This window comes from Micromys minutus (genome assembly GCF_963924665.1).
Source record: "Micromys minutus genome assembly, chromosome: 7".
NCBI classification, from domain to species: Eukaryota; Metazoa; Chordata; class Mammalia; order Rodentia; family Muridae; genus Micromys; species Micromys minutus.
In genome coordinates, this window is record NC_137976.1 from 6853253 (window position 1) to 6864435 (window position 11183).

At 46.4% G+C, this 11183-nt stretch overlaps 1 protein-coding gene across 1 annotated transcript in view; it reads left to right on the plus strand.

The window, feature by feature from the left end:
• TIAM1 (TIAM Rac1 associated GEF 1) overlaps nt 1-10425 on the plus strand; it is a 164491-nt gene extending 154066 nt beyond the window's left edge. The window contains exons 25-27 of the mRNA XM_080919023.1: nt 3008-3095; nt 4456-4628; nt 8061-10425. Coding sequence (XP_080775149.1) covers nt 3008-3095; nt 4456-4628; nt 8061-8530 — 731 coding nt within the window. The 3' untranslated portion in view covers nt 8531-10425. The remainder of the gene's footprint in view (nt 1-3007; nt 3096-4455; nt 4629-8060) is intronic.
• The last annotated feature ends 758 nt before the right edge of the window (nt 10426-11183 follow it).

Here is an 11183-nt window from a genome sequence, read left to right on the forward strand (position 1 = left end):
CTAAGTCATCTCTCTGGGCCTGGGGTCCCATTTCTTATCCGTGTGTTATATGTGTATTCATTCCTGGTCTGCCCTCCCATCTCTTTTATCTTTTATGCTTAAGTAACTCCTTCCTCTATCTCCACTGTCTCACATTAACATTCACACGTACGCATATATGCACACACACACATACATATACACACATGCATATGTTTTATATATATGTATATATATATATAATTTTAAAAGATTCTATTTTAATGCACGAGTGTTTTGCTTGCATGTATGTGTGCACACCATCTATGTGCTTGGTGGTGCCTGTGCATTGGCATTGGAAGGCGTTGGATATTTTAAAACCGAAGTTAAAATGGTTGTGAACCATTTGCAAGAGCAACATCGTAACTGCTGAGCCATCTCCAGGCCCTTTCATTCCTTCTTTAAAACCTTAGTACAGTATATTTTGATCCTGTTTGTTCTCCTCCAACTCTTCCCAGATCTCCTTCCACCACCCCTTCTCAACCTCTGCACTTTTTCCTCTTAAACAGCAACCTACCAAGTCCAACGTACATACACTGCCGTACATACACTGCCGCTACTCTAGGGTGTGGGTCGGGTCATCTAATGGCACATGGTGGCCACACCCTTAAAGGAAATCAACTTTCCTCTCAAAAAATCTGGACTCTCAGTAGCTGCTCAGCTAGGGATGGGGCTGCGAGCTCCTCCCATCTCCAGGCTAGAGTATTCAATGCATTGCCTCCTTTTAAGCAGCTTCCTTCACTAGTTTGAATGAATGAATGAACGAATGATTAAGCCGAATAAGCGAGCAAGCCAAGTAGGTGCATGCATGCATTTTTTTTTAAAGAATTGTTGTAAGGGATTTCACACTCAATTTACAGGTGAATTCTCAGGTGCTTTGGGATCATAGATTTATAGTGGCTGCGATAGTCTTTTGAGGTTTAGACACATGTTGGTGGTGTCTCTTTTTAAATTGTTTTATGTGTTTTGTTTGCTGGTATGCTGTACCCCGTATGCATGCAGTGCCTGAAAGAAGCCAGAAGAGGGAGCCAGATCCCCTGGAACTGGAGTAACACTTGTTAGTGGCCATATAGGTGCTGGGAAATGCAGCTGGGTCCCCTGGGAGAGCAGTCGAGTCTTTTAACCAGTGAGCCACCTCTCTAGCCCCTGATGTCTTTTATGCCATCATCTTAAAGTTAATTGTTATCTGACTATATTTCCTCATACCAGGTTTATAAATGTGGAGGTTGATTTCTATGGCAAGCTGTGGGCTTCTTAGCCAGGAATTTTGCCTTAATTAAGGACATAACTTCACATTCTTAAAACAAAGCAGTCTTTGTGATAATGACATTTCATTCTCCCAACCTCTGCTTTTCATTCAAATCAAATTTAAAGCCTTCCAGATAAAAGCATGTTTTAGTTGAATTATAAAGGCTGGTTACAATGTTACATTATGAGGTACATTCCAGTGAATTCAAGAGTCAGTACTTGAACCTTCTAGATTTTTTAGTCTTTGGTTGGAGAAGTTTGGCTGAGAGTTAGGTGATGTAGCTGTAGGGAGGGTTCTGTGGTCACAGGCTTCTGAACCTCTGGGTGAGACGGAGCCTTGAGGTGTGCAGCTGCAGAAGTGTCTGCAGCTAGAGGTTCTCTTCACAGACACTTTATTCATGACTCAATACAATGTAGCACTGTTGGTGAGACAGAGCTTCAGCCCTTGGAGCTGGCCCTCTGTTTCTGTGGGTTTCATCTCTGGGAGTTCAAGCAACAGTAGCTGGCTCTGTGGGTAAAGGCGCTTGCCGCCAACCCTGATGGCCTACGTTTCATCTCCAGGACCCTGTGCTGGAAGAAATCACAGTCTCACAGTTGTTCTACAGCTTTCCCTTGTAGGCACATGCGTGTGTGCTCGCAGTAAACTCGTGAATGTCAAGATAGTTGAAAAGAATACAGAGAGCAGTTTCTCACTTTCTTAAAGCACAGCTTCACTCTTTTTAGTGAAGAACTTGAGAAGGCTAGGGGAGAAGCCTTTTTTTTTATTATTGTTTTATTTATTTGCATTCCAAATGTTGCCCTACTTCCTGGTTCCCCCCTTCAAGAGTTCTTCACCCCATCCCCCCAACTGCCTCTGAGAAGGTGCTCCCCCCACCTCATCCACCCCCCCTTCTCCTTCCCTGGGGCACCAAGTCTCTACAGGATTAAGTGCATCCTCTCCCACTGAGGCCCAATAAGACAATCCTCTGCTACATACGTGCTGGGGACTGTGGGCCAGCCCATGTGTGCTCTTTGGTTGATGGCTTAGTGTCTGGGAGCTCTCGGGGGTCCAGGTTAGTTGATATTGTTCTTCCTATGAGGTTGGAATCCCCTACAGCTCCTTCAGTCCTTCCTATAACTCTTCCATGGGGTCCCGGACCTCAGTCCAGTGTTCCATTGTGAGTATCTGCATCTGTCTCAGTCAGCTGCTGGTAGAGCCTCTCAGAGAACTGCCATGCTAGGCTGGAGAAGCCTATTTTAAGTCTCCGGGGTAGCCTATTGGAGCATTAGCTGTGGTCAAATAAAGACAGGACTCCAGAACATAAGCTAGTGCTGGCCTCCTTGTTCCTTGTCCTGATGAAGATGTGCATAGGGCTCCTAGGCACTGTTTGGCCCAAAAGTTAGCACCTAAGTGAAGCAGTTCCGCCAATCACTGTGGCCCATCTTCTTGGCTATCTGGAAGGTTTTCATGGTGTTTTATTAAGGTGTGTGTGTGTGTGTGTGTGTGTGTGTGTGTGTTCTGTAAGACCCTCTATCTCTTAACCACTCCCCTCCCTTCCCAGCCCCTCTGTTCTGTTTTTCACAGTACACATTGAGCTTCTAGTGTCTGTCTCTTTAGGTCAGGGTCGGGATGAAGTGACTTTGGCCTCAAGTTGCTTTGCACTGTTTTAAGCAGACACCAGACTTGAAAATTTTCCCTGTAAGAAAACGTAAATAAGTCCATTAAAATATGCCTAACCTGACATCATTTTAACTTATCTAGATGCAGAGGCAAATGCTGTGTGTGAAATCGTCCACGTGAAATCAGAGTCGGAAGGGAGGCCCGAGCGCGTTTTCCACCTCTGCTGCAGGTGAGCTGGGCTCTGGGAAGTTGGGCCCCACCCACCCCTGGGACCTTGCTCCATCTCTGCAGACCTCCTCTCAGAGCAGTTGTCACTGCCAACGAACTGTAGTTGTGTGAATTAAAAGGACTTTCATTAGAATGCAGACAGGAACCTGGTTACTTACAAGCTTTCTAAACGGAAGTGGGGATTGTATTGGACATTCTGAAGCAGGTATTCTTTCTGTACCTACTTCCTGTAGAGCAGGGTGAGCAGTGAGGTTACCCTTGGGGTGCTCCTGGCCCTTGGGTACAACGATTATTCAAACGGCCTCCACAGCTTCGAGAGTCTGAAGTAAGAGGGAGTAAGGGCTGAAGGTCTTACCTGCATTCCTAACTTTTAGAGACCCAGCACAAGGACATTGACTGCTGTTGACCACAAGCAGATTTTAAGGGACTCCTAATGTGGGTTTGCCCTTATTGAGTGTTATAAATTACTCCGTCCTTCCTTCATCCTATCTTTCTGCCTCCTTTTCTGTCTCTTCCTCTAGTATAGCATATGCCATCCCATTTAGGTTGAAGTATGAAGTAATTAACTCACTATTTATCTATTTCTTCCCACAGAATACTAGTATGCTATCCACTGCCTGCGGTGATAACAGAATTAAATCCGTTATCATTACTCATAATATTTTTAATGTTGCTAGTATAGTAAGAAGATACATTTATCAAACATTAAGGGTACCATGCACTTTGTGTTCATTGCCTCTTCCCTAGTCTCCTGGAGGGGCAGCCAAGACTGACAGGGGACGGAGGGTGTGCACGCGTACATGAATACATACGTATATGAATGCACACACACGTGTGGAACTTAAAAACAAATAACTCTCACCTAGAAAATGTTTCCCTGCCCTGAGAATTAGGACTTAGAAATTTCGCAGTTCTCGAACTGCTTGAGGTACCCATCTTTAGGGCTTACTGTGTACGTCAGGACCTGGGAAGAAAGAGCAAGCACACTGCGGTATCCGTCTGTGCGTGCTCTGCAAAGGTGCGACAGACTTGTGGTCCGTTTTCCTTAATCACGTTTTACAGCATGCACGTAAGACTGTGACTTAAGCGTAAAGACCGGAAGTTTGGCAACCTCTTGGTATGAGACAACTTTGTCCATTATTTATTCCTTATTGGTGGGACTCTGTCCGAAGATGGCTCTAGAAGATGATGCGCAAACCATGAAGGGATGAGAGATTGTGTGTTTCATCTCTGCCAGGAGGAGGAGCCATCACCTCTTTCCCCTCTGCTCTTGGAGATATTTATTTAGCTGCACTTGATGGCATTTGTAAGTTCCCTCCACCGAGTGCTGGCTTACTAATGTGTAAATCTTCTTTTTGTAGCTCCTCAGAGAGCCGAAAGGATTTTCTGAAGTCTGTCCATTCGATCCTGCGAGATAAACACAGAAGACAGCTCCTCAAAACGGAAAGCCTTCCCTCAGCCCAGCAGTATGTCCCTTTTGGAGGCAAGAGATTATGTGCGCTTAAAGGCGCCAGGCCAGCCATGAGCAGGGCAGGTACTGTGGGGATTCAGACCTACAAGACCCCTTTCACCCCAACTCCACTGTAGGCCTCCCGGGAGCAGGAGTTAGGCATGGTCTTATGTGGGCTGACTTAGGTAGGGTCCATTCTTTCACGGTGTGAGGCTCATTGCCTTGTTTCCCTCCTGGTGGGTTCTGGGGAACCTTTCCTTTGCTTGCGGGTCCTACCCTCCCCTCAGCCTTTCCTGGCTGCCTCCCCTTTGGCTGGTATGCTCCTCTCTCATTGGCCAAGCCGATGCATCTTCTTTTGGAAGGGGTTCTCATAGCCTGCTTGTGGAATGAGAGTCGCGGCTTTGCATGGCAGCCAGTCTTGTTTAGTAGAAAGCAGGGAGTGTGTCAGCAAGGTCATAGCCCCCTCTACTGAGAGCACAGTGGCTTCATCGTCTAGCAGAGAATACAGCCAGTGAGGCGCCAGTGCTTAGGTGTGGTAGACCAGTTGACCCTCACTTTGTGCCTGTAACTTGAGTTTCAGTCTCAGGGTTAATTTAGAGAAGTTTTCAGCTGTCACTGGAAAAGAAAAAGTGGAGGGGGTTTAAGTGGTCCCCAGTAAATGCTCTTGGAGCACTTATCCCGTGTCTCTAGAGCAAGGAAGAAGGAACACCATTACCACTGTGTGTAGATGGCATAGAGCAAGCCCAGAAGAGTGTTATTTCCCAGTGCTGGACTTACGCAGTACCATCAACATCCTAACCCTTCCCTTCCTAAGATGCGGCCCAGAAGGTCCCAGGGAGGAATCCAATAGAATAAATTTCCTTTATGCTAACAAACAAACACACAAGCCAACTTCTACCCTCGATGCCATCACCTTCCCACTAGTCCTCAGTTGTATTGCGGGGCTGCAGGAAGAGCTGTGACGTCACAGGCATAACCTACCAACCTTGACATGGCCTGTTACGTTCTTAGGTACCTTGAGATTAACTAACGGGTATTGGTGGAGGCTACCTTAAGTTTGTTCTCCTTTCACCTGCTGCGCTTATTGAAAACCTAGAACCCAGAATAGCCTGAGAGTCATCCATGCAGCCACACCCACAGCTTCTCAAGGACTCTGTAAAAACAGTTCATCATTTCATGGCAAGAGAGACATTTGCTGAAGGGTTTTATGTGCTCTCCTTGTTTGCTGGTGGGGGGGTTCAATTGGGAAATATGCACCAACCTCAAAGACCCTAACCACCAATGGCTCTTGCCCTTTAGGAACCTAAATTCACAGGTGCATTTACAAAAAAAAACCTAAAAACTAAACACATAAGCACAAGCAACCACACGCACGTGTGCGCGCACACACACATTTTGTCTATAGGATATACCAAAGTTTTTCTCCTGAGATGATCTTGGAAATAAAACAAACCCACCACCTGCTGTAAACCACTATGAACGCCAAGAGAAAGTCACAATATTCCCGCCTGTTACAGGCATACAACTGAAAGTGTGGTTTTTGTTTGTTTGGTTGTTTTTTTTTTTTCCTGCCCAATGGCTCTGGTTTTTTGGCTGAAAAACGTTTCTACCCACTCTGCCTTTGAGATAACTCACTACCACTGCATTATACATTTTCCATGATTTACGAAATGGCGCTCCAGTGGATGGGGCCTGACTGTCTCTCTGAGACCGAGAGGGACCCACGAATGCCCTCTGGTTTGTTAAGTGTCCTTTTCATAAAGAGCAGATCACCCTGATGAAGTAGTCTTCATTTCCCAGGAGGTGTGTGCAGCCTGTAGATCGTAGACAGATAACCCGCCTCCAGCTCTAAAGTAGGATTACTTCAGACAGTAACTGATTTAAAATTTCTCATATTCTATAACCTTTTCATGGGAGGCTTTTGGAGCAGCTAAAACAATCCGTCCCTGTACCTACGTTCTATTTTTGTTAGATTTTTCAGTGTTGCCCACACATCTGCCATTTGTATGCGCCATCTTTACCTTGACACATTTCAAAGACGTGGCCACTACTACACTTGGCCCCTAAGTACCATCGTGAAGACTATTCTCACGCTTCCGGTAGACCAGTAGTGAACTGCTGTCATCCAACTGTAACGATTGGGTAGAACAAGGTTAGACTGCAGCGGGATTAGGCTCAAAGTGAAGAAGCGAAGAGACATCTTTGCTTTTTCCCAATGGAAAGATAGTTTTCCATTTCCTCCCATTCTGCCTGGAGGCTGTCCCTACTCCCATCTTTAAACAAGCGTGGTGCCAGTCTGTTCTGTGTGTGGGGTAAGGGAACACTCAGGAAGTGGACAGGAGGTGTCTCCTGGCGGTTCTGAAGCTGCCTCACTACTTGGGTTTCAGGATAGCAGCTCCTGACTGCTGTGTGAATTGCTTCTTCCGTGGAAAAAGCCCATGTTACATTCCACCTCAGGGCGTCCAGTGCAACAGCCGCTTTAGTCTCCAGGGAGAAGTGGCATTGTTTCGACTAGAGCCATTGCGTGCGTGCATGAATGCGTGCGTACGTGAGTACGTGCGTGCGTGAATGCGTGCGTGCGTGCGTGAGTATGTGCGTGTGTGAATGCGTGCGTGCGTGAGTATGTGCGTGCGTGAATGCGTGTGTGCGTGAGTACGTACGTACGTACGTGCGTGGTGGAGCATTTAGTGCTTGCTGGATTGTTAGTACTATTTGTTTGCTTGCCTTTAGTATTCCTGGCTTCCTGGAGGGAAGTGGGGTAAATGAATAAACCCCCAATATTTTAACTTGGAGTAACTGTCCATGGCGTTTTGTTCCCCAGCACTGGAGTGCCGTCTGTCATTTCCCTTATCCCACAGGCACGCCATGTTTTAAATTGCACTGTAGAAGAGCTGGCGAGTCACAGCTTGGAGTTAGAAGTTAGGACCGTGCTCTGCTTAGCCTCAGAGTTCATGTTGGACCTTGTCACAGAGGGTTCAGGGAGGGCTGGCAGCTGACATGCAATCTCCAGGAGTGTGAAGCCCCCAGTCTAACTGTGGGTGCTCAAGAAACCTAATGTTCACGTCCCTGGAGAGCGCTGTCTCGGCCTAGTGCTCCAGAGGGCACAGCAATGCCTTCACAGACAGCACAACCCCAGAAGCCTCTCTCAGGCTTAGAGATTCTGGCTAAATGACCCTTGGATAACCCCGGGGTAAGCTCGCTGGCCCAGTACTGAGAACAGCAGACTCCTGTGTTTCCTGTCTTGTAAGTTCACAGGTTGGAATTAATTATTTCCTTCTGCATAACCCACGGCCACTAGTGTTGTCGACCCTTACTTTTTATTCTCTGGGCCCACCCTTAGAGCACCATTTTCCGTTCAGACATCTTGAGTGTAGACACCTCCAGGGTGGTAAAGGCTAGACCCCAGACTCCTGAAACCCCATTTACCTTTTATGCCAATTTTCTGTGCTTGCTGGATTTTCATCTCACGGTAAAGCATGTGGGGGTTTATTTTTATATTTTTGTGTGTGTGTGCAGTGTCTGCCCCAAGCAAGTCTCTTGGGAGGAGGAGGCGGCGACTGGCCCGAAACAGGTTTACCATTGATTCAGACGCCATCTCAGCCAGCAGCCCGGAGAAAGAGCCCCAGCAGCCCCCCGGTGGTGGGGACACTGACCGATGGGTAGAGGAACAGTTTGATCTTGCTCAGTATGAGGAGCAGGATGACATCAAGGAGACAGACATCCTCAGTGACGATGATGAATTCTGTGAGTCCGTGAAGGGCGCCTCAGTGGACAGAGACCTACAGGAGCAGCTTCAGGCTGTCTCCATCAGTCAGCGGGCCCGCGGCAGGAGAGCCCTCGATAGCCACGCCTCCCGCATGACCCAGCTCAAGAAGCAAGCGGCCCTGTCGGGCATCAATGGAGGCCTGGAGAGTACGAGTGAGGAGGTCATTTGGGTTAGGCGCGAAGACTTTGCCCCCTCCAGGAAACTGAACACTGAGATATGACTTTCTTGTCCCTTTAGGGAATGTGTGTAGATAACGATGCCGGCCCCACCCTCCTGTGCCGTCCACGAGAATGTCCCCTTAGGTCGCACTCTTGCACACAGATTTTGGCAGCTGACCCGGGTCTGAAGCCATGGAGCCACCCACCTTCTTCATTCTTAATGACATCAGAGAGAATCGTTCAGAATCCCAAACAAGCCTGAGCCCTTTGCTCTGTGCCAAGGGCTTGTATTTATTCTCAGCTCGTCGGGGCCTGAAGATTTAGAACAAAAGAACCGATAGCACTGGAAATCAAACTGTCCCCAACCCAGCAGTCAAAGCAAAGTGACAGGACAGCGTTCTCAGAGGTGTCCCAGCTCCATCTCTCAGTCCAATCTCGCAGCTGGGGAACCTTCAAACACACATACAGAAAAAAACGGGACAGATTGAACCATCTGCGCAGCTTGCATTGTTCTGACTCGTTCCCTTTCCAGAATATCTGTGTATCTTAAGAATGTGTGGGGAAAGGGTGGTCGTCTCTGTTTGATGAGCCTTTATCCTTACTTTTTTCTTCTGCTTATGTCTGTAGCTGGTCTTACTCTGTGTCAGTGTTCGGAAGTTCTAGTTTTGCAGAGAATTATAACGATGCCAAACTCTTGGGAAAGAGATCCAAATTTATCACTTAGAGGAAGAGAGAAGAAAAAAAAACACTATTTTTTTGTATTTTCCTTGAGATGCAGGGGTACAGATAGATGAGAATTTTACAGTGTTAGGTGTAACTCAGTCTGAAAATGAGGATATAACCTTTTGCAGAGAGAGCGGGACACAATGACTTTATATTTATATATAAATGGCCAACAAGAAGCTCATGCTAAGAATAAACTTTTCTTTTCTGAGAAACAGATTTTTTTAGATGTATGAATCTATATTTGAGATGGGAGTTTGGTTGGCTTACAGGGGCAGGGAATGGGGCAGTGTGTGTGTGTGTGTGTGTGTGTGTGTGTGTGTGTGTTGTACATGGTGGGGGAGGGGAGTCTCCTCATGGGGTTGCCATGGCAACCATTGGTTTTCCCATCAAACTTGCATCTTCACCCACAGATGATTCCCCCTTCCCTGACAGTCCATGGTGGAATCTTAGAACCTCTTCGGAAACACCCTTTGTGGTTAATATGTCCTTCATGCCAATGAGACAGGGTAAACTTGCTCCAGGGCCTAACCTTCTAATGGATATCCAGGCAGGAAGAACAAATCCCATTACAGCACTTTCATCTTTTAAAAGGTTTATAGCTTTTTGTTCCTCCTTCCCCCTCCCCATTTCAAGATGTTCATTCCTTAAGAAGGGTTTAGATAATATGAAAACTTTCTTTTTGGAAATTAAAAAAAAATCTATATATCTATATATCTATATATCTATTTGGTGTTTGATACATCGGTAGGTACTTTAAAGACCTGAATTTTATAGTAGCTTTAGCAATTATATTTTATAAGAATCAGTTATGACTTTATATTTCCAGATAGAGAGTTCAGAACACGATGCTCTAAAGCCCCCCCCCCCCCCCGCTTGCTTTCCTGCTCTCCTGACCTCTATCCTCCCCCCCTTTCGGGTTTCCAGGGCTTTGAGCTTGATCTTTTGAAAGTTTTATTCTATTAAGGTTTTTGCTATATCTTCTGGTTTTCTTAAGAAGCTTTAGAATGGTTTCTATGCCCTTTGTACCACTGTTCACATCATCTCGGGGTCGACTGCGTCTGGATGGGAAACTGAAGCAGAGGCATCGAGTAGTCATATTTTCTGGTCTCCCCGCAACACGTCCATCGGGAAAAAAAATACTGGAAAGTCTGGTGCTTAGAGAGGGTGCCATTGTCTCTGTACATACGGTCACGATGTGTCTGTGTCAAAAGTTCTTATATATTTCTTTTATAAGCTGAAAGAAGGTCTATTTTTATGTTTTTATGTCTATGAATGGAACGTTGTAAATGCCTGTCCAACAATAAAAGTACTGAAAAGGGTCTGGACGTCCCTGTGCCTTTTTGGATAGAAGGGCGAGGAAGAACTAGGTGTGGGAGGGGATGAGTCCAGGAGAGAAAATTCCTGCGATTGTGTGTGTGTGTGTGTGTGTGTGTGTGTGGTGTGTACATGTGCATTCTATCTCTCTCACATTCACACACCATGGTGTGCCTGAACCCCACATACTGACCTCAGACAGGCACATTGGCAATGCCTTTTACCCTGCTGAGCCGTTTCGGTGCCCGTGGTTGTCTTTGTGTTTTTGTGGGCCAGGCCTGGAGGCACCTGTCTGTAACCTCAGCACTCAGGAGGCAGTCAGAAGCTCAGTACAGGTTTGAGGCTGGGACACATAGCTAGTTATGTGTGAGGCCGGGCTGCAGGAGAGGGCCTGTCTCACAATGTAAGTGATCTTCAAGGAAAGATGCTTGGCAAAGTGTGATGTTTTAACCAAAAACCAACCTGGCCTAAGGTGATCAGCAGGACTGTACCCATGATTAAGTAGATGACTTTTTAAAGCAAAGACATGGAGTTGGAACAGGATGTGTTAAGTGGGATGTGGGGGCAGTGGGTATGTATGATCATATTTTCTTATACATATGAATGTACTTCTCCATGATTTCATTTTATAAACTGGCCTAAAGATTTGGAGAATGAGAAATCAAAAACAGGGCC